The sequence below is a fragment of the Helobdella robusta genome, assembly GCF_000326865.2.
Source record: "Helobdella robusta unplaced genomic scaffold HELROscaffold_10, whole genome shotgun sequence".
Classification (NCBI taxonomy): domain Eukaryota; kingdom Metazoa; phylum Annelida; class Clitellata; order Rhynchobdellida; family Glossiphoniidae; genus Helobdella; species Helobdella robusta.
Window position 1 is genome coordinate 1900043 of NW_008703571.1, and position 25039 is coordinate 1925081.

The 25039-nt window shown below is 31.9% G+C and overlaps 2 protein-coding genes across 2 annotated transcripts; both read left to right on the forward strand.

Annotated features, from left to right (window-relative positions):
• Window positions 1–974: 974 nt before the first annotated feature.
• Window positions 975–18529, forward strand: HELRODRAFT_71411 (hypothetical protein; the record flags this gene model as incomplete). The annotated part of the gene is made up of 11 exons (XM_009011889.1): window positions 975–1097; window positions 1440–1493; window positions 11133–11181; window positions 11322–11387; window positions 11800–11870; window positions 14994–15050; window positions 16244–16379; window positions 16570–16670; window positions 16928–17047; window positions 17528–17624; window positions 18249–18529. The coding sequence occupies 11 exons, from the start codon at window positions 975–977 to the stop codon at window positions 18527–18529; spliced, it is 1155 nt and encodes a 384-aa protein (XP_009010137.1).
• A 3099-nt stretch (window positions 18530–21628) lies between these two features.
• Window positions 21629–21940, forward strand: HELRODRAFT_137336 (hypothetical protein; the record flags this gene model as incomplete). Its single annotated transcript, XM_009011890.1, has 1 exon — window positions 21629–21940. A coding segment is annotated over one exon (312 nt), but the record flags the coding sequence as incomplete, so codon positions are not given.
• Window positions 21941–25039: the final 3099 nt, after the last annotated feature.

The following is a 25039-nucleotide window of genomic DNA, read 5'->3' on the forward strand; positions in this document are numbered from 1 at the left end:
CAGTCGATAAATGTTTTCAGTTTTTTTTATTTTATTCTGTTTTAAAATTTATTAAGCTGTCAGTGTCAGACTACTAAACTAGAAAAATAACCTTAAAAAAATGAAAATGAATGATGGAATAAATATGAATCGTTTTCATGATAATCATAATTAATATTTAATAAGAAATCGGTATTGTAATTTTTATCGATTACATCGTCATTTATTATCTACATTAAAAAATTAAATTATTAAATAGACTGTCAGATGTTGTCCTGGTTGCATTATCTAGCTCTAGCGGACAAAAAGTTGTGACAACAAAAGAAGCAGCAAGCAAGTGAAGTGATCAGATAAAGATCAGAGATAGGAAAGGAAAAATTCTTTTCTTTGATTTTCCTCAGTTGATTTGCTGAATTTTGATCCCTTGGCCAAGAGCTTAGAACTTAAATTTTTAAAATCAACTGCAAATTAATAAAAAGATGAGTTCTGCAGTTGCCACCCCTGCTGCTTCTGTGGTTTCAAATACGGCAACGTCCACTTTCAGGTCAGGAGGGCCAAATATTGGGGGCTCCAGGATAAGAAGTGGAGTTGGTAGAACATCTTCAAGGGCCCCCTCAGCTACTCCTGCTAGTTCTAACTCGAGAACACCCATGCAGCCATTACCTGAATTTATAAATAGAGAAACTGGAAAAAATTCTAATCACTCCAAAGTTTGTAATTTCAGAGTTTTTGGTTTTGTTTTACATTGTTTAAAATTAAATTTCCTGATCCATTAATTAAATTAAAGTTATTATTGTTACATCGATTCTGCTATTTGGATTATATTTTTTTTTATAAAATTAGGCAGTGCATTAATACTCAGTTTTTGATTCACTTATTATTATGTAAAATTTAAATAAAAATAGCAGTAGTTACAAACACAGCAATAATAATGTTTGATTGAAATTTACTTTAAGAGCGTGGAGGATGGCACAACAATAACAAATGGCAACCGAATGACTGGCTCGAGTAGATTGAGAGATGAACCTCACATCGGCAAGTATCGATTAATGAAAACCATCGGGAAGGGTAATTTTGCCAAGGTCAAATTGGCCAAACACATTCCGACTGACAGAGAGGTATGAAAAAATTTTATTTAAATTATATTTATTTAAATTATTTACGCCATGGCTTTATAATTTTAAGAATTTAAAACTTTTCAAGTTAAAATAATATTAGTGGTTGGGTTATTAATTTACAGTGATGATGCCATTCCAATAAATGAGAAGTAGAATTAGTTTTGTCCATTCATTATACTATAATGGTATAATTGAATAAATATGGAATACTGTAGCACAGAAACTAGAAACACTGGAAATACTTATGCAAATTTTACTTATACTGCATTTAGTTATCAGTTTATTTGTTTTTATCAAAAATAGTCATCTTAATTTTTCCTTTCAAAAATATTCAATGTTCAGGTTGCAATAAAAATCATTGACAAGACACAGCTGAACAGCACAAGCTTACAAAAGGTTTTCATTAATTGTTATTATTATTATATGGTTTTGATTATCTTTATCAGATTTTAAAAAATGAATGAATTAGATAAATGAACAAATGGCATAAACATAATTAGTAAATGAGACAAATAAATGAATGAATGAATTAATTAATATATCATTAATCATCAGTCAATTGATCATATGTTTGTGTTGATATCTTGGAGCTATCAATCTGTAATCAACATTTTTGTTGCTAAATTAATTTTCATGATTCTGTTTAATGATAAGTAGAGTTATAATAGCTTAATTTGTATAATGGTTGTTTATTAAGCAGATAGAATAGCTCTATTATACATCATCCAATCAGCTGACTTAATTGAAATTGTTATATCTAAAACTAAGGGTAATAATAAACTGAATATAAAAAAACACAGTTAACTGAATGAATATGTAAATCTGATGATAAAATAAAAAAATATTAATAAGTGACATTTTTGTTGCTAAATTAATTTTCATGATTCTGTTTAATGATAAGTAGAGTTATAATAGCTTAATTTGTATAATGGTTGTTTATTAAGCAGATAGAATAGCTCTATTATACATCATCCAATCAGCTGACTTAATTGAAATTGTTATATCTAAAACTAAGGGTAATAATAAACTGAATATAAAAAAACACAGTTAACTGAATGAATATGTAAATCTGATGATAAAATAAAAAAATATTAATAAGTGACTATAATACATTCAGTTAGAAGCACTTGAAATGTTAAACATTGCTCATGAGTAAATGTGTCTATATTATTGTTATTTTGGCCTATAACAGTTAATAATGTTATTATTATTATTATTGTTGTTGTTGTTGTTGTTGTTGTTGTTGTTATTACTACTAAAAACTCTTGGCACAATGCACTAAACATGATGCATGTTACAAAACTTTCATACAAGATAAACATGTATAGTGATGAATATTATTAAGATGTGTTTCTCAACTGACTGAGTGATGATGCTAATGTTGGGTGACGATAATGATGATGATATAGTAATGTCATGGTGATAATAATAATGGTGGTAATGATGATGTGGATGATGATGATAATGATGGTGATAGCGTTAACGTTAATGATGAGAAAATCATGATAATGATAGGAGATAGAATTTAAAATGATGATGACTAACAATGAAAAATGTTATAATCTTGATCACATTACTGATGATGATGGTGGTGACGATGATGATGAGGATGGGAATGATGACAATGGTGATAAGAAGTAATGTTGTATTTAATGTTGGATAAAAACCATTTAGGTTTTTTTCATTGTAATTGGATGAGTAATAATGGTGAAATTATTATAATGGTGATGACTATTGAAAATTCTGATGAAAATTGTAATAATAAGGATGTTTATAAGACTGAAAATATATAGATGCTGAGAGGTTATGGTGGTGATGATTCATTATCATCATAAGCAGATGATGGTGGTTACAATTTTTTAATTACTTCACCTCATGAACAGAAATGTGTGTTTATTTGTGTTATAGATGTTATTATCTGTTATCATTATTACTATAGTCGTCTTCATCATCATCATCATCGCTTTTTTTTTTTCAATCAACTGCTGCTTATAATATGATGTGAAAGCTTTTATTATTATCATCAGCCATTGTTATTTTTACTCTACTGAGCTAATAAATTTCGTAAACATTATGTTCATGTGTGTTCTTTCTTTTGTTGTTAAGCGTGATTATGTTGTGTTATGTTGTGATGTTATTATGTTGTGATGTTATATATTTGTTGCTATGTATTAAGATAGTGTTTTAATGATTATGACTAATGATAATACTGAATGTATGTTTTTGTCTGTGTATCTCTGTAAACAATATATTATACAGCATGATAAATTAATTAAATGGGTTTCTAGTTTGTGTTATAATGTTTGTGTGGCTGTGTGGAATGTATTTAAAGTTTGCTCATCATATGAGCATGGGTAATTAAATAATTGTGGATTAATTGATTGATGGATGGATGGGTAGAGGTGTAGAAAGATTAATGGATGAATGAAGGATGGATGAATGAATGGAATGATGAATGGATGGGAAGGTAAATAAATCTTTTTTTTTCATAATTTGTTTCTTTGAATTTCTTTTTTTTTAATTTTTCAATTCAGTACTTTTTTAAAATCTTTACTGACTCAGCACAGCAGAGTCATGATTAATGTTTCTACTTCTATACTTCAACTCCATTATATAGTTCACACACACACACACACACACACACACACACACACACACACACACGCTTATCACATTAAAGGCACTGTGATGGTAGTGATAATGATGTTCATGATGATAATGATATCATTTACGATGATGATGATGATGATAGTAGTACTACTACTACTACCACTACTACTACTACTACTACTACTGCTGCTTATAATAATTGTAATAAACCTATAATTATATTGTGTCTTTCATTCTTCCTCTTCCCAGTCAGCATATATAAAGTTATTTGTATATGAACAAATAGCATGGCTTATAACTTGCAGAATAGATGTACAACATACATAGAGACATGTATGTACATTGAAATATATTCAGTTGAATTTTTAAGGATGATCTCAACAAAGAAAGATTCACATAATTTAAGCTAGTATTGAATGCATCAGTATTGAATGAGCAAGAGGTGTTTGTGTTCATATTGTACATTTTTGGAAAAGTTCCATGCTACTTCTGTTGTCATTTGTACATATTATGCCATGTTACTTGATATGTTTGTTGTAGTTATGTTTGATGTTACTTCATTGAGTACAAACTAAAAGCAGTGCCGGTTTGTTTGTTATGTTTTTGTGTGGTGTGTGTTTTTTTATACCTGATAATTAGATCTGGGGGATGATATAAATCTTTGTTGAAAAAATATTGCTGCAAATTAATAAGCATTGGCTGGTTGTTCACATGGCTGATGGTGAGGATGACTACGATGATGATGATAAGTTTGGTGATAATGATAATGATGATTAAAACATTTTTTCTGATTATGATGATGATGATGATCGGTTGGTGTGGTGATATTTTTTTTTCTAAAATAATTTTAATACTTCTTAATAAGAGTTGGATAGAATGATGAAAGGTTTTGTTGATGATGAAAAAAATGATTCTTTGTGATGATAATAGTCATAAAAGTTATTGAACTGTGTATATCTTTGTATAGCATGGAGATGTTTATGAAATAATATGATGATGTTATTGAAACCACATAGCTGATTTTCCTAAAATGTTGATAGCACCTGTAGTTAACAAGCAATCAGTGACAACAACTGGATGATGTTGATGACTAATGATGATGGGACTGAAAAGAATGATGATGTTGTTGAAAGGAAATACAATGGAAAAATTATAGTACAATTAAATAAGTTTGTTGTTTCTACTTGGGCTGTTTGCTTTAGAACAACATTGTATGTAATAAAGAGAACTTGGCTTTGCTCTTCAGTGATTTTGCATTGATATTTTCCATGTTTGTTTTTTGCTGTCTTCTTTTTTGTTGTAGATGTCTTTTGATATTGTTGTCATTGTTTATTAATTTTTTTATTGTTGAAATATCTTGTTTTTGTTTGTACTGCTATGTTTAACAGAATGCATGTTGGCCCATCTCACATCATGAATATTTATGAATGGACTAGTGACTACTGCCGCATTTATCAATGTTTCATGTACTATTTAAAAATATTTTTAATCATCATCACAATTTTCATCATCGTAGTTATCATCATGGTCATCGTCATCTCACTTCATCACCACTGCTACTATTACCGCTGCATCATCACTACTATTATCACTTACCACTGTGTTGCCATCATCAGTGTTAATATTTAATCATCACTGGATCTCCACCCTTGCATCAGCTGTCTTTCTATGCAGAGTAGACTCACCGCTTATATGTATGTATTAGTAATGCATACAATATTGTATATACACACACACACACACACACACACACACACACACACACACACACACACACACACACACACACACACACACACACATATATATATATATATCTCGTACACATATTAAAGTATAGATTATATGTATATGTATGTATATAATATGTATATGTATATGATATATAAGTCTATGTAAAATATATACATATATAATATATATATATATTTATAATTTCTATGTGTGTCATTATGTATGTGTGCCTGTATGTTATGCATATGGATGTATACTATACATCCAGGTATGTATGTATGCAGAGTATTTTATTTGCTATACCAAGGAGTATTTTTCTATGTTGTCCTATAAAAGGATGGTATTAATTACTCATGGTATAAGTTTCACTGTTTTATCTAAAATTCCAATGCTCATCCTTTTACATTCTAGTACCCATGTATTTTCGAAATCACACACACACACACACACACACACACACACACACACACACACACACACACACACACACACTCAGGCAGACAAGCGCACGCACAAGCAAACAAACACAGACCCATACACGCACAAATAGCATACAGACACACACAAACATGACCACACAGACTCACACACACAATGGGCTCACACACTGAAATACTACAAAACTGTGAAGCCTGCATATAACAATACATCATGTGTGGGTATGGTACATAGACTCTACACACATTTAATGAGATTATATATTGATTGATTCATTATCAATCTATATCATGTTTATGTTTATTTATCTAACAATTTATTCTATAGTAAATGTCTATAATTATTCAGTATTGTGTATGGTAGTAACAGTATTAAGTTTTAGATGCTGTATTTTTCCTGTTATAATTTTTATATACGCTTGTTATCCATTCAACTTGTTTTTTCATCTCATCTGATATTGATTGACGTTATGTGATTGTGCAAACTGCACATAATGTTCTTGCAGTAACACATTTTTATAATGTATTTGCCCTCTGTACATTCTGTTAATGTTATTAATGACGTTATATTATGCTATGTACAGCATGTGAGCAATGGTTTTAACAAAATCAGCAACATTACATTAACAATTACAATGCTAGCAATTATGCTGCTTATCAAACTACATTACATTACATTAGGGTTAGTTTTGTCAGTTTTTTTACAATGAAAATTTTTCGATTGAAAATGTATTCTCCCATGTTGCTTGCAATTTTGCAAAGTTTTTATTCTATATATTAGTTTTTATTTATACAGTTTTTTTTACTTTTTACTTGTTTAGCTGAGTAAACTTTACTTAAATCTGATCCATAGATTTAAATGTTTGACGTTAAATGATGTAACACTGGAATACAAATGGACATCATCAGATTTTGAAAAAATGCTAGAGCCTCTGGCCTAAATAATATTTCATTCTGATAAATAGTACTTTTTGCATTTTCATCTACTTTTTGATGCACTTTTATTTTGCTTTTCATTGTAATGGAGTTTTGTTGGAGGCTATTGTGCCTGGAATTATACTGCACACTTGCCAGCCAGCCAGTCAGTTAACCCAATGTTTTGTACATTGCTGTATTTGCTGAGATGTTTTGCACTATAAGTGTCATCTTTATGTTCTCATCTTCATCTTCTTCCTCTTCTTCATCATTTTCATCATCATCATCATTTTGATCATCATCATTTTAATGATTATGTTATCATTTATTTAGTGTTATTATAGATGTTAGAGTGATGTACTAGCTTTCATGATGAGAATGTGTTGATAATTTTTCATCTTACTGCAGTCAATAAATCTGTATTCTGATATCACATTAAACAAACTACTGATGTTCTCTCCACAGGCTGCCATGCACATACATGCCCTTGTACCACTTATGCATTTAGGACATACAATTTTTGTACATGTATGAATGCATCATACATGTACAAATATGCAGTATACACATTATGTAGGAAAATGGTTTGTTGGAATTCAAAATTAGTTTTGTATGCAGCTTTTGATTGTTTCATATGCATATGTATGCATATGTTTTCTTTTATATATGACATGTTTATAATATAAGAAAGTGTAAATATGTACATCATTTATACTTTTTGTACAGTTTTTTGTGACCAACCGACCATGATTTCTTTTTTTTCTAACAACATATGTTCATTATCATTTTCCTATTTACTGTTATGTCTGCTAGCTTTAATTATTTTTAGATTGAATCAATATAAGTGAGTGTTCATGTTTGCATGTGTGTGCATGTATGTTTTTGTGTGTGCATATTTCTGTGTATTTCTGTACGTGCTACATCAAGATCTTTCTCACCTATTTTTGTATGTTTATTTGCCAAATGTGGTATGTGCACTCTACATGCATATGTCATGAGAGGCATATGACATTACTGTATACATGCTATAATGAATGTTTTATGTATTAACTAGTAGCTAGGGTCTTAATGAATAAATGTGCAGTTTATATATACTGTTTTGTCAGTTTTATTTGCAGGCATGTGTGTGTGTATTTGTGTGTGTGTGTGTATTTGTGTGTGTGTATTTGTGTGTGTGTGTGTGTGTGTATGTATGTGTATGTGTGTTTGTGTGAGGAAAAAGAGAGCAGCTAGTTAAACATCATCCTTAATGGTGGAACAGGATAGTACTGAAACAGCAGAAACAACTAGCATATTCAACTACTCATTTTTAATTATGTTGAAATGTGTCAAAACAATTCATTCCAAGTCATTATCTTCATTGTTTTATTCTTACTCTGTTTTGTTGTTACTGTATCTGTAAAGCTCTTTTTTTTGTAGTTTTTGTTTTTTGTGGGTGTTCTCAGCCATTGCTAGGCTTCACAAGTTTTCCATGTTTATAATCCAGCTATTTTTTATTTATGGCAATTTATTTTTTAATTTTTCCGGATTTTTCTTTCTTTACCTCTTTTTTTTGCATATTATTTTGTTTGTCCTTCAGCTATTTTTGCCTATTCAAAAACTTTGTCTGATAATATTTTTGTGTTTAGTATACATTATATATATATATATATAATATATATATAGAAAGACACCTAGGCATACATATAAACAGTGGTGGATATAGGGGGAGAGGGGGCCATGGCTCCTCCCGTTATCATCGGTTCAATTCAAGACAGCGTTAAATAATAAAAAAAAATTTAGAGATTGACTCTTTTTAACAATAAAAAATAACGCTATTTATTATATAAATACGATACAAGTTTATTTAAAAATATAATTGGCCCCCTGTCCAAATTTGAAAAATATAAACTTTTAAACATTTTCAAAATTCTGCCCCCCCCCTCCCCCGTCAAAGTTGTCTATATCCGCCACTGCATATAGATTTGTTTATTTATTTATTTATAGATATATTCTTGTTTGTTCTGGCTATCAGTGAATAAATCATTTTGTTTATATCAATTACTTTTATCGGAAAAATATAGGTAAGTTATTATTTTAAAAATAAGTTAAATAAGTTTGTGATGTAAAATATGTATGCATCGGCAGTAAATATCTTATCATGCAAATAAATATCCAGTTAAATGTGTGTTCATCTGTATGTACTGTTTGTGTGCACATTTATTTATCTATTTATTTTATCAGGAACCTTTTTTTCAACGGCATCAACAAAAAACACACAGTGCATGTGAATACACATGAAACCAAGCGTCACAAAATGATAGGCAAGGATCTAGTTGCGGTCGAATCTGGTCATTTTAATACCAGTGCCAGACACTTTACCATTGCATCACTGTGCCGCCCACGTATATAGTGTCATATATTTAGAGTCTCATTTACACATTTTTATCCACAAAATGTTATACAATATCTTTATATGGTATCTAGATTATTGGATTGTTACTAAGATTTATTAGATTGTAAGAGCAGTGTTGTAAATAGAATTGAGGGAGGTTAAACATATGCAAATGGCATTGATGGTTATGTTGACAATGAAATGTGCAAATTATATGTACATTTTACTAGTGCTTTCATCGTGTATGTAGGTGTGTGCACACACACACATTCACATACTCACACACACGCACACACACAGCTATCAATTCAATTCTTCTCAGATGATAATTTAAATAAACACAATGTCACTCATTGATTCATAACACGGTTTTGTGTTTATTTATGAACCAGTGAGCTATTTCATTCTTACCTGGTGTAATTTATTGATTTAATTCAACAAAATTATGAATACGTACGAACTCAACGTGTTTATTAATAAGCTTTATAATTTTATTTTAAAGAAACTGAAGCATTTTTTATTTATAGTTTTTTTTGTTTAGCGGTGTTCGTTAAAAGAAGTTTTAAATTTGAGACAAAATTTGTTTTTCGGATAAATGAAAAATGCTATTTTAAGTAGTTCAAGTTTTACCCAGATAGACACAGACACATGTAAACACATTAACACACGCACACACACATATAAATATATATATGTATATATATATATATATATATGTATATGTATATATATATATATATATATGTATATGTATATATATATATATATATATATATATACAGACATAAGCACATTCTTTAAAAATTCACCATCTGCCTGCAACTGCATGCACACTTAATGTAAGAAGAACATCAAATACGGAACATGAGAAATGTGAGCAAACAACTTATATATATATATATATATATATATATATATATATATAGTAAATTAATTAATTAAGAATGAAGCTGTTGTGCTTATGTGTGCTATATGAAATTTGTTTTAAATATTTTTTGTGGAATTTTTAAAAAATAGAGTGTTAGAAATTAAAAGAGTTACTTTGAATTTAATTTCATTTATATTGCGGTGTTTGAAGGTGTAATTTTGTTTCATTATATTTCCATAGCATTTTAAGCATACTCTATGCGTCAATATTTTTACTTGAATAAGAAATCAGTATTATTATAGTTGTTAAGAGATCATGGCAGATTTTTGAAATAGCGAGGAAGAGAATTAACGGCGTATTGATAGCATAAACTTTTAAAATATGGTTGCAAAGACAGCCATAAGATTACAGGTGATGATGAATAATTGTAATGTTGTAATTATAACAACACTCTTAATTATTGTAATGATGGTGGGTTAGTTTGGGTAATGGCCAGATGATGACTACATAAGTGATGATATGATTATATTATTATTATTATTTTTATAAATAAATAAATCAGCAATGGATATAGATGCTGCTGTTGATAAGTTGATATGAGGATGGCGTTGATTTATGATATTCTTCAATAAGCTAAGGGTAGGGAACTTTGTTATAAATGAGTAAGCATATGTATGTATGCAGGGTTATGTATCTGCCTTGTAAATCTATTTTGTATGATCTCCTTCCAACGTATATTGTATGATGAATATTACACACGAGTATAGACACACACACACACACACACACACACACACACACACACACACATGAGTTTTGTTTTAGTTTGCAGTCAGTATAAGTAACTACCAAGAATGTGTGGAATGTTAAAATGAAACCATTCAAGCTCAACTTTTTCAATATCTTATCAGAGGCATCATGCACTTAATATTAATTTACTATTATTCATCTCGTTATTGTTGTTATTATTATTTTTGTTGCTATGAATGTTATTCTCATATGGCCAAATTTTTAAATAACAATTGTTTTGGTTAATATTATTAAGCCCATTTAATAAAATAAATTAGTAAATTAAATTATAATAATTAATTCGACAGCTGTTTCGAGAAGTTCGCATAATGAAAGTGCTGGACCATCCAAACATAGGTTTCTTGTTATCATAATTTTTGGGTTTTTTTTCATTTCTTAATAAAAATATATTATTTTGTTTTGTTTGTTTTGTAGTGTTTTTTGCTTGAAGGTTTTATTTATTTTAATTCATTTATTTGTTTATCTGATATTCCTAGTAAAACTCTACGAAGTCATTGAGACGGAAAAAACCTTGTTTCTCGTCATGGAATATGCAAGTGGAGGTAATGATATTGACAAGCTGAATGGTGGTGATATTGATGATGATGGCGCTGCTGCTGCTGCTGATAATGATAATGATGATGAATAATGCTGATGAGGAGTACTGATGATGATGGCGCTGCTGCTGCTGCTGATAATGATAATGATGATGAATAATGCTGATGAGGAGTACTGATGATGATTGAAGAATGATTACAGTGACAGTGATGAATGTTGATGTTTTTTATGATCATATCAGTCAACGTTGCTTGTTGTCTGTATGTTGGATTTTAACGGGCTTGTTAAAACTACTCATAAAATGAAACGCCGCACTTTATAAAAAGTGTCTTCTTTGAATAACAATCATCATCGTTATTATTGTCATAATTGGAAGGATGGTAATTGTAATAACCCATGATTGTTTGTTTATTCCAGGCGAGGTGTTTGACTATCTGGTAGCACATGGCCGGATGAAGGAGAAGGAAGCAAGAGCTAAATTTAGACAGGTCAGCTGGCATTTTTATTATTATCTTTTATCTAGGTTTTTTTTATTATCTGAGTGTTTATGGACACACGCACGTGCGATCGTACACACACCCACACATACACACACCTGCACACGTCGTACCTGTTTAAACATTAGTGTTTGTGAATATTTATGTGCAGTTTGACAGGTGTACATGTTTATGGTTATGATATGTATGCATTTTATAAAATTCACATGATGAGGAGGGTGATGATGCTCTTAAGGAAGAAGAAGACTGTGATAGTGACAGTAATGCTGTTGGAATGTTGTGATTGAGGTTGATAATGTTGACTGGGGTATGAGATTGCTGATGATGTTAATGAGGACGCTTTTAATGTTGATCATCTCCTCACTGACAAACTTGATTATGTAAATGCAAAACCGGTTGATGGTGATAATTTGGATAGATGGTTTGGTATAGGATAAGGATAATATTGTCGTTTTTGATGATGATTTTGTTGTCGATGATGATGATGTGATGTCCAAGTGATGTCCAGTCATCCCGTCCTGGCCATTCCACCACGCCATCTTGCATGTCCACTTTTATATATTTTATGCTGTGTTTATGCAGTTTATCAATTATATTTTATTTTTTACCTCAATTTTTATCCTCTTACAACCACTTCATTTACAAAAGATGTTTGTATCATTTTCTTCTCTTTCTTTTTTTTTGCTCTGCCTCACTCCTCTCTCCCTCTCATTTTTTTATCTCTATTTTGTGTTCTCTCTTCATCTCTCTCTGTTTCTCTCGCTCTTTTCTGTCTTTTTCTTTCTCCCTTTTAGTTTTTCTCTTTTACTTTTTCTCTTTCATGGTATCTCAGCATCATTTTTCTATTTTTTCAATCCGTTTTCTCACCAAAACAATTTTTTGGAATAAATTAGCACTTTTGCTGCTATGAATATTGCATGTCTGACGTGTTGGTTTGTTTGACTGGCTGGCTAGCTGTTGGTTAGTTTATGTGCTTGTTGTCATATATATATATATATGTGTGTGTTTGTGTGTGTGTGCGCGCGCGCGTGTGCGTGCGTGCGTGCGTGTGTGGGTGGTTTGCTTATTATGTATTTTATGTGTTCGCATGATGTGTTTGGCTGGCTGGTTGGTTGGTTGATTTTTGGGTTTGTCATATATAGGTGTGTCTTGTTTGTTTGTTGTTGGCTTACTTGCCTGTAAAGAAAATCTGAAAGAGAGAATATCAAATATACTTAAAAACTTTCAATACTGGTATGTATTAATAACGATGAATGTTGACAATTATATTAATATTAATAGTGGAAGTGTCAATGGTGTTGACACGTTGGTTTGTTTGTTTATTCTCTCTCTCTCTTCAAATATGCAAAACGCATGTGGCTCTTCTGCTAACTTATTGATATGTGTATGCATTGCGTTACGTTGTATTTTATAACACATATTACACATTTACCACCACAGGAATTTTATTTACAGACTTTTAAAATTGTTAAAAAATGTAAATAACTTGTGACACCTAAAATGATAACAACAAGAACAATGATGATAATAAAGACAGTATTCATAATAATAATAATAGAGTGCATTAGTGTATATTAGATAGGAATTAGATTTTAATGATGAATTGTATGGAGCATATATTGTGATTGAATATGCATGGTCCTATCTTTATGTATGTATATGTGTGTGTATGTATGTACCTGTTTCATACTGTGTCCACAAATGGTTGACTGCTAGAAAAAGCCGAAAAAAGATTTTATGGAAAGCAAAAAATAATAATAGAAATGTGTATCTTCAGTTTTCTTCATTACCTGTAAAATCTATGCCATTCTATGAGTGCTTGTCAGCATTTTGTTATGTTATATTTGGTTTCTCTTTGAATGTTTGGTGTTTATACGTTTTTTATGTGCTGCGATTGTATTTAAAATAGATGTTATTTAAAAATTATTGTATTTGTTTGTTTTTGATTGTATGTTTTATTTTATGTTGTTCTCCCTATGTTTCTCTATGCACAGATATGTAAGATCAAACACTACGTTCGGATTTTTTATTCTTGATGTGTTTGTTAAGCTTTTTAGCCTGAAGCTTTCAATAAATAATTGTACTAGCAACATTTTATCCTTTCTTTTTATTTTTGAACACTTGTTTGTTTGAAGTTATTTGTTCTGTTCTCATTTCGTTTTGTCATTACTTATTTATTCAGCTTTGTGTTTCATGTTGTTTTTCTGCATTATTTTATCCTTTAATGTTCTTATTCTCTGTTGTTGTTGTTGTTGTTGTTGTTGTTTTTGGATTTGTGTGGCTTCGTTTTGTTTGTTTTTATATTTTTATGTTATAAGTTTAATAAGCATAATGTCAGAGACCTAATTTATTAGTATTATTGTTTGTTTCTGTTAGCATTATTAACTTTTTCTCTTACTATTACTAATACTACTTGACTACATTGGGCATCTGACAAATTGTAATAATGTTAATCAGGAGGATGGTATAATGGACTTGCTGAAATGCCATGTTGTTTGTTGGTGGGATGTATTGTATTTAGGGTTCATTTTAATAATTTTAACACGTTTGTGATTTGTGTTTATATTATTTGTTTGTTTTCCTAGGCCCATTCACATGTTGGTATATATTTTAGTATTTCTGTTTTGAATGAATGTATGCATTTACACTTGTGATTATGGGTGTGTATGTATGGGTGTGTATGTATGGGTGTCTATATATGTTTGTTTGTTTGTTTGTATGTTTGTTTGTATGTTTGTTTGTATGTTTGTTTGTATGTTTGTTTGTTATCCATGCATGTATGTGTGTATGAATGAATAAATTGGTTTGCATATTTCTATGTATCTTTAAATCTGTTGATGTTTTTTTTCGTCGTTTATCATTGATGGAGACCAGATAAGTTTGTCATCATTATTTTTCTCTCTCTGAATATATAAAGAATGTTTAGTCTACCAAAGGGATTGTATATTTATGTTTATGTATTATGTACAATGCTAAATTTGTGTGTATGCGTGTATTTTCATGGAACACTGTTGTTACTTATTAAAATTGTTCATTATAATTTTTTATTTCCACTGCTACTGCTAATCAACATTTTATAACATTATCATTATTATTCATTTCACAAACGTCCAGATAGTTTCAGCTGTGGAATATTGTCATCAGAAGAATATTGTCCACAGAGATTTAAAGGTTGGCGCTGCTTGAAGTATTGTTTTGGAGCATGGATGGGTTGTTTGTGTGTCTGCGTGCGTGTATTATGCGTGTATGTATGTGTGCGTGTTCGTCTGTGTGTGTGTGTGTAATATTTGGGTGAAAATGAGGTCAATGCATAACGCATGTAATTTAAAATTGCTAAGGCAATGTTTGTTAGCTTGTTTTAAAGTTTCAAATTATGATTGTAAAAAGAATTATTTTAAAAGTTAAGATTTTCTGTTGAATGATTTCTTATATATGAAGTAGATATTTTAGAGCGGTGGAGATAAATTACTGAGGACTTAATAAGTGTTACCATTATTTATGAAGGTTTACAAATTCATAGGTTAATTTATCCACTCTTAATATGGTTTTTTTCAATATTGATTTATTCTTCCTTTCTATGTGTACTATGGCACTGATCAGCCATATTGTGACCTGCCAATTATATTCATAATTTCATGTAATGGCTTCGGATAATTTTATCAATCAATTAATTAATTAATTACTTCATTATTAACAACATCTTCATATCATGATTAGTTTCTGTAGCAGCCATTTAAATAGAATCTCATTATTTATCTGTGAGATTTATAAATTGACTTGAAATATTCTAGTTAAGCTTATGCTAATTTCAATTTTGAAAATTTTTGGAAGTTCAATAATTGCCTACCAGTGCTTGCTGATAGAATCACATACATTCAGATAATTGTTTCATCTTTAATTTATAATCATGTTGGGGTTATTTATCAGTTGGTACTTTAATTTCATAGTAATATACTTTCCTTTGACATCTGACTGAGTGCTTTATTAAGTTTGTGGTTTGCAACTGATTAGTAATAAGATTGATGACATTTTAAAAATAACATTCCAGATCAATAATTATGTATATATTACAATATTACATTGGTGCAAAAATATTGTATAGTGTCTTTATGTATGCCACTTCAGTGTAGTGTTTTTAGGTACTGTCCACTTCGAAATGCATTGTATAACTTGGCTTCTATTATAGATATTCCATGGAAATAAAAACTGTTGAGGTCTATCTATTTATGCTCAGCTGCTAATGAGAAATAAGTTTATTGATCACAGTTATTCATTTGTACTTTCTCTTCTATGATTATGGTGTTAAAGCTAGAGTTAAATAAAATTACCAAGCAGGAATAATTCTACTGTAAATAAAACAACAGGCTGAAAACTTACTCCTCGACGCTGACCTCAACATAAAAATTGCTGACTTTGGCTTCAGCAATGAGTTCACCACTGGTAACAAGCTGGACACATTTTGTGGTAGTCCACCTTATGCTGCCCCTGAACTTTTTCAAGGTTAGATAAAAACCATTCAAGGTCAAATTGAGGTTAAGTAGGCTTTTTAGTGATTATAAACATGTTAAGTGTGTAATTATTATAGCATTCATGACAGTGTTGAAGATTTTTATCAAGTGATGATATGTTTAAGTTAATGAGTGTATACAAACACATATATCTTGATATATATATATTTTTGAATATATAGGAAAGAAGTATGATGGACCTGAAGTTGATGTATGGAGTCTCGGTGTTATCCTATATACGCTAGTCAGTGGATCACTACCATTTGATGGACAGAACCTTAAAGTTAGGATTAAGAATCGATTGGGATTGGTTGAGAATGGTTTGGATTGAATGGCATTAGGATTATTGTAATCAATAGGATTGTGTTGTGTTGGATTATATGTTCATGGGTTTTTTCTATATTAAAAGTAGAAAATTCCTCATTTGATTTTGAAGCTGGTGTTTATTACAATAAAAATATTTTTGCTGATGATGACTGATGTGATGATGACGACGACGACGATGACAATGATGATGATTTGGATGATGATAACTTTTAGGAACTTCGAGAACGAGTGTTGAGGGGGAAGTATAGGATTCCTTTCTACATGTCAACTGACTGTGAAAGCCTGCTGAAAAAATTTCTTATACTCAATCCTCTGAAAAGGGCAAGTCTAGAGGTAATGATGATGATGATAATGATGATGACGATGATGATGACGATGATCATGATCATGATTATGATCATGAAGATGATGGTAGTAATGGTGCTGGTTGTGTTGGCGCTGCTGCTATGATGGTTATGATGGTGGTGATGATGATGTTGGTAATAATGATGCCAGTGATTTAAACTTTTATTCAATTGTCTTTTCTATTTATATCAAGCATGATTAATCAAATTGTCCTAATTTCGAATATTGACCTTTCGTTAAACTTGAATAATGTAAACTGCTGCTGGAAAAATTGTATCATAAAAAGATGCATTTGATTAAATTTTTAAAAATTTTATTTAAAAATTTAATCCAAACGCCTAAAAATGTCAAAGGCGCAACTTCTATTAAAAACATAAAGGAGAGGAAATTAAAGGAAAAAAAATTTCAAAAGGGGAAGATAATTAAATGAAAACGGGTTTTAAGAAAATCTCCAATTAATTTTACCAGGCAATAATGAAGGATAAATGGATGGGGATGGGATTTGATGATGAGTTGAAACCTTACATTGAAGTTAAAAAGGATCTCAATGATCCCATTAGGATTGGTATGTGGGATTAGTTATGTTTTGTTTTGCTATGCTATGTGCCATGTTTGTTTGTGTGTTTTTTTTATTTGCCCGTTTGTCTGTTTGTTTGATTGCGTGTTTGTTTGATTGCGTGTTTGTTTGCCCGTTTGTCTATCTGTTTCTTTGTTTGTATGTTTGTTGGTTTGGTGATATGTTGAGTGCACGTTTTTATGACAGCATTATAATCTCTTTTTGTTGTTTTTATCTCTAGTAATTGCGCATCGCATCGGCATCATTCACTCATTTATTCGTTCATTCGTTCATTCTTTTATTCATTCATTCATTCTATACTATAATCATGTGTCATCACTATCGTCGTCATGTCTTATGTTTTTTTATCATAGCATATTTTCAAAATCATGTAATGATATTGTTAATATGCATCCTTTAAGTTTCAACTACCAGCATTTTCACCGGAGCGGGGAGACTGATATTTTTTGCCTGTACATGTTGTTTCTTGTGATATGTCTCTATCCATCACCGTTTTACCGCTACGTCATCATCATCGTCATCATTTCATTGCCCCATCATCGCCATTATCATCGCATCATCATCCAGATTATGTTAATTGTAAGAATATTTAATCGCTGTTTATCACGTCAGAAAAGTTAGTACAGATGGGCTACAGCAGGAAGGATATTGAAGAATCATTAGGTCAAAATAAATTCAATGAGATTATGGCCACTTATCTGTTGCTGGCTAAGAAAAATGTTGATGTTAGTTTTGGTTTATATGTTTTTTATTCATATGTGCGCCATATTTTTGTTTTTACTTTTGTTTGTATGTTTATGTTTGCCTGTTTATGTATATTTATGTGTATGTTTGTGTGTAGATATTTACAAATGCCATTTTTCACAAGTTTATGTCTCTTTGTTGTTAGGTGATTGGTTTCGGGTTTCTTCATTGATTTTTATTTTATTGGTAGGCAGTTAGTGAGTGCATCATGCAAGTGTGTTGATCTGTTGGTATTTGCCATGTTAGTTTGTTTTCTTGTGTGGTTGTGTCTTGCAGATTTATCTAGTAGCTATTGAAAGTTTGTTGTGCAAACATTTCACGCTTCATACATTCATTTGTTTCACCCAGTTTAAAATTATGATGGGAAAATTATTTGGTAATAATTAAGTTGATGATGATGATGATGAAAATATATGACAATGGTAGAGATATGATAATAGTGGTAGAGATATGATAATAGTGATGAGAATAAAAATGATGACGATCACACAGTCGATGGAGGAACTGACCAATGGTAGCAGTCTCTCTCTGAAGCAACTGCCCATTTCCGTGTCCTCGACCTCAACGGCCACCACCATCCCCAACAACAGCAACATCATTAATGGAAACAACAATAATGACGTCATGGCGCATTCTGTTGTCTCCACTTCCAAGGTTCCTAAGTTTGTTGGCCAGAGACAAACAGGTTAGGTTTCCCGGATGTTTTTTTTTCAATTTGTTTTTGATGGTGTAATGGTGGTTTAAGATGCCTGGTCCTGCTGTTGCTGGTACTTGGTTTGAATGCAAAGAACGACTCACATATCACGTGCAAATGTGTAGGATGTGTGACTTCATGAATATGTAAATGAGATGTGTGTGTGTGTGTGTGTATGTGTGTGTGTGTGTGTGTGTGTGTGTGTGTGTGTGTGTGTGTGTGTGTGTGTGTGTGTGTGTGTGTGTGTGTGTGTGTGAGTTTTTGTTGTTGATACTTTTAAAAATTAATTAAGAGAGAATTTATAATAATAATACTAATATTAATAAAACTACAAATAACTTCAATTGATGGATGTTATATGGTAATAAATAACGTATTCTATCTATTTGTATAGTGCAAATAAACATTGCAGATGTTATTTTTAGAAGTTCATAATTTTTAGCTGATGCATATGTATGTGATTTAGTCGGTGTTGGTAATAATGATGATAATAATAGCAACGATGATGATGATGACTAGTTAGTGATAATACTGCCTTTGTTGTTATCTCTAGAAAAATTATAGACAATTGGTATTATTAAAAGAAAAAAAAATTTTTTGAAACAGCTGGCACAAGTTCATCATCATCAACAGCGTCAACAGCCAAGCGGCCTCTTTCCTCGAATGCCACAGAAATCTCGGCCTCAACGAATTCACAGAGACCGGCGAGGTTCAACCATTCGACTGGGGGTACAACGACGCCCGTTGCCGAAATGTCAAGGGTACATTGACAACTCTTGTCAAATTGTGTCTCTTATATTATTACTTAATTGCTTCACTTCAGTTATTATTCAGTTATTAAATCAAGTTTGAATGTATGTTTATATATATATATATATATATATATATATATATATATATATATATATATATATATAGAGTAATGATTTAGGCGACTACCTCCAATTACCCCAAACAGTTCACACCAGGGCGCATGACAACAATTCCAAAGAAGACCTCGCACCCACCTCCATCAACATCGGGTCGAGCGAGCATATCTCGAAGGACCACAGTGAATGGCATGGAAGTGGCTAGAGGGACCTCCCTGGATCGATCCAGCCGACATCACAATAATACTCCTGTTACTAATCCCAGTCCTGAGTTGAAAAAGTGATTTTTTTTTCATTGTAATTTCTTCCCCTATTTTTTACACTTAACTAAAATGTGTTGTTTAGTTGCATGTATAATGGCTTATTGTTTAAGTTTTTCCTAGCCGGAATTTATCTTGAATCTTATTTGACAGCTCTAAACTTCTGCCTCCCTCTAATATGACATCATCAACAAACTCATCATCAACGGCCGCGTCTACAACTTCAACCCCGAGATCTCGACTGCAGGCCAGACTTTCAAATCCTGCCTCATCAACTGTGCAGCCGTCATCAGCAACATCCACAACAACTGCTGCTGCAACAACAACAACTAAATATGATGTGAAGATTGCAGAGATGAACAACTCGACAACGACTGCTGGTACACTGACGACAACAAATTCAACAGCAACAGCCACAACAGCATCAACATCTAGTCGAGTTGATAGGAAGCCTCCAGTGGTATCTGTTCAGTCATCATCTGTTGATTCCACTGCAGCCGGTGGACATTCAAGAAATCAGTTTGTAGTTGTTTTCATCATTTAATGAGATATTATTTAACAGCAATAACTGTAATTCGGTCACTTGCAACGAAACTGTATCAGTGAGCTAGCGTCATTAGCAATCATTCATTTCTAGCGCTGTTTCTTGAATGTTCAATCTGGAATCATAATTTGCATTGACAGGAACACCACAACGATTACATCACCACGAACGCGACCTCCCAGCGTGAGTTCCACTACGAGTAGTAATGCAGCATCGTCATCAGCCGCCTCAGCATCAGTGGCCACAACATCGACTACAGCCACCACCACCAACAATACTTCATCAGTTCTCAGCTCACCGCGGACGGTCAGTAAATTTCCTCGTGCAGTGACTGGCAGACGAACAATTCATGGGGGTCAGGTGGTGGATCGTAGGCCGACCACTGCCCATCCGAGCTCCACCAATCATCATCAGCTGTCACACAACACAAGTGTTGCTGTGGCTGATGCTAACAAGAGCAGGTTCCTTGATAAGTTGACCTCAAAATTTAGCAAGAGGCAAGTTTGTGTGTTGTATTCCACATAATAACCAATATATTTATAATGGCATAACATTCTTAACCCAAACTGATCATCTGTCCAGCATAGTTTTTATTTATATAACTGACTTGATTTTCCAGATCCATGTCAGATTGGCAGCATGACGGATCAGGTGACTCTTCGTCGGTGACGTCAGCAGCTGCTTCGACAGCAGGCACAATGCATCAACAGCTGAACACAAACAACCCAACCAATCCAAACAACACCAGCAACAATCCAAACAACACCAGCAACAATCCAACGACGGCCATGCCAACATCTGCATCAACGACCTCATCGACATTCGCTCATCCATTCCATTACAGTAGCAACACTAGCAATAACAACCCATCAGCCGGTAACGGTGGCAACACGAAGCCACGATCGTTGCGATTCACATGGAACATGAAGACCACATCGTCACTCCATCCCGACAGCATAATTGAAGAAATCAAAAGAGTCTTGAAGGCCAACAATTGCGATTTCGACCAGTCAGAGAAGTACTTGCTGGTGTGCATGCACGGAGATGCGGCTACTGATTCGCTGGTTCAGTGGGAGATGGAGGTCTGCAAGCTACCTCGATTATCGCTCAATGGTGTCCGATTCAAACGAATATCTGGCACGTCAATTGGTTTCAAGAACGTTGCTTCGAAGATTGCAAACGAGCTTAATCTATAGTTTCCAACTCTCAACCCTAACTCTGTCTATCCAAGCTCATATAATGGGTTTTTTTTCGTTACATCATCAGATGAGGATCGTTCTGATGATGATACTGTTTATTACAATCATCATCATCATCATCATCTTTGTGATGATGATTGTTTTCAATAAGATTGTGATTATTATTATAACGTAGCTGATTGGATTGTTGAAATTATTGATTTGTTAATACGCTGTTGACACCATAAGCAGGCTGATGAAGATTGCAATAATGGTGCTGATGTATATGCTGATGACGTCACCCTGCTGATGAATATGATGATGACGTCATCCTGCTGATGATCAAAAAGAGCTAGGGCGACATCATCATCGTCGTCGTCTTCGTTATCGTCATTGGTCTCAATGATGTTTATTGCATTATTGCAATGTAGTAAATGTACATATACAAGTGTTTATATATTTATACAATTCATTTTCACCTTTTGTTATTGTTATAAAGCTGTTAATAATAAACATTTTTATGATAATTATTCTGATGACGACGATGAAGAAGAAGAAGATGATGGTGAAATTTAAATTACATCTGAAGTAATTGTGACTCGTTTCTAAGAGAAGTTAAAATGTCAATTAATGTGATTGTACTATTTTCAATGATGAACCTTTCAATTGTCAACATTCATTCTGTTTAATTGTTACATATTATATTAAAAATTTTTCTGCCTGTATATATTTTACTATATTTTAATAAGATAATGTCGTTTTAGTTGTTTAATATTTAACCTGTACAACTTTATAGAGCTACTACACGCGTTTGTTGTTGTTGTAGCGGAGATAGGCTGTCTATAGGCCGCCTATAGGCTGCCTATAGCATAGCAACTTATCACGCCTATGGTTCTTTCGAATAGATAGATTAGATAGATAGATGTATCACTGATCACACAATAATTAGGGTACTTTTCTAGAGGAATGCATGTTATGTTGAGATGAAGATGATGATGAGTTAGATGATGCCGACGGGTAGGATGATGATGATGATGATGATGATGATGATGATGATGATGATGCTGTTGGGTGTTCTCGAAATTTCGATTAGCTTTTTCGTTCTCACGATGTTTTGCAATACCACTTTCTTTCTTCTTTATGTTTTTTTTTCTACTGTTAAATTATTTTGTTTTATCTTTTTTTATCGAATTATTTCACACACACACACACACATTTATGTATATATGTATATGGCGTATGGCCATTTTAAAATATGATTTTATTGAAGATTGCAGGCTGATGAAAGATGAATGCTTGAAGAAACATTTTTAGTATAGATTAATTTTATAATCAATCTGTCGTTAATTATTATTATGTGCTAATTACATGGTGTCAGTTACAATATTTAATAATATTTATTTAGCCATCCAATATTAATTTTTACACACGCACGCACACATTCACACACACGCGCGCGCGCGCGCACATAAATAAATACAAACATATATTTACGACCAATAATGAATCAGCGATTTTATTTAAAGTTCAAAATTATTCGATCTCTCAGATGTTTTTTTTGAAATATTTCGTTACAATATTATATGTATTACTGCAATATAAGGAAAGAAGATCCACACACAGGCACAAACATGCAAGCGCACACACTCACACACACACACAGACACGCAAACACGACGCATGTGTTTATAAAATATTACATAAAGGTTATTAAGTAATAGATACAGTTACTCACATTTTAATACAATTATAATGGAAACATATTGATTGTCAATGGTGATTTGTGCTTAGTTCAATCATTCCTATTTTCTAGTAAGTGTTTGTTTGTATACGTTTGTATGCTTGCGTGTTTGTATGTTTGCGTGTGTGTATGTCTGCGTGTGTGTGTGTGGGTGTATGTGTAAAACGCCTGTATGTATCCTATAATTTCAGGTCATGTTCCTAGGAATACTATTATGATACGTTTTGTATAATTACAAGGTTTCTTAACTGATTGATAATAATAATAATAATTGTAGATATTGAATTATGTATAAATTTACGAATTTCTATTGTAAAGTTTAATTTTTGTTTACTTCATCTTTAATTGCTGTATAATAATTGTTTGCCACATACTATTGGTTGATGGTGGGAGATAGAAACAATGTGCCCTATGTAGATGGTGGTACTTGGTTGGCCAATGATGATGAACTAACTATGTGCGTCTCTATCACTTGATTTTTTGTATGTTATTATTATTATTATTATCTATTTTGTTGTTGTTGTTAATAATAGCTATATTATTACGTCATTATTTTCGTCACGATTTTCAATCATTTCTACTATATTTGTCTAACTATGTATGTGTGTATCTTCTATCTATACGTATGCAACGTTTATTTGTAATGCTAATGCTGAGGTATCAGTCAGTTCATAACCAATTCTTACATAAACATTCCAACGTATAGCTAACTTGAATTTTAAGTTTCATCTACACAAGAGAAAAAAAACTGGTTCTTCACTATATTTTACTCTATTCTGAATTTTTAAATTATCATTTTCGCTTTTTTTCGTATATTTTTTTTGCTGAAATAAATTTTATTTACCCTCATCTATTTTTACAGCACATGTTTGATTTAAATCGGTTGTTTGTTTATCATTCATGCACGCCTGTACGCGTTTTATATTTATTTTATTATAAAATTTTATCAATCGTTGTTCATCATTGTCTTCTAGTTTTCTGTCTGTCTGTGTGTCTGTCTGTGTGTTTGTGTTTATATGTAATAGTTTCGCGTGTGCGCACCTATTTGTTTTAATTCACGCATGCATCATGTCAATATCAACTTAATTTTCATTTTACCAATTTACCTTTTTATCACCCATTTTTTTTCATCAACATTAAACTAACCCATGAAGAACCAGCTAACGGTTTGATGTAATTTAATATGTAATACAAACTCTTTCCTACCTAAAATTCTCAGTTCACCGGGTATAAACAGTTTTTCCTGTTGCCTGTTATGACAGTGATGCAAGTGCAGCGGTATTTCAAATACAATACATTTGTTTGCGTACTTTACTGTTGTTTTCTTTTTTGTGGTAATAATTGTCTCTTGATGGTTATTTTAGTCTATTTTT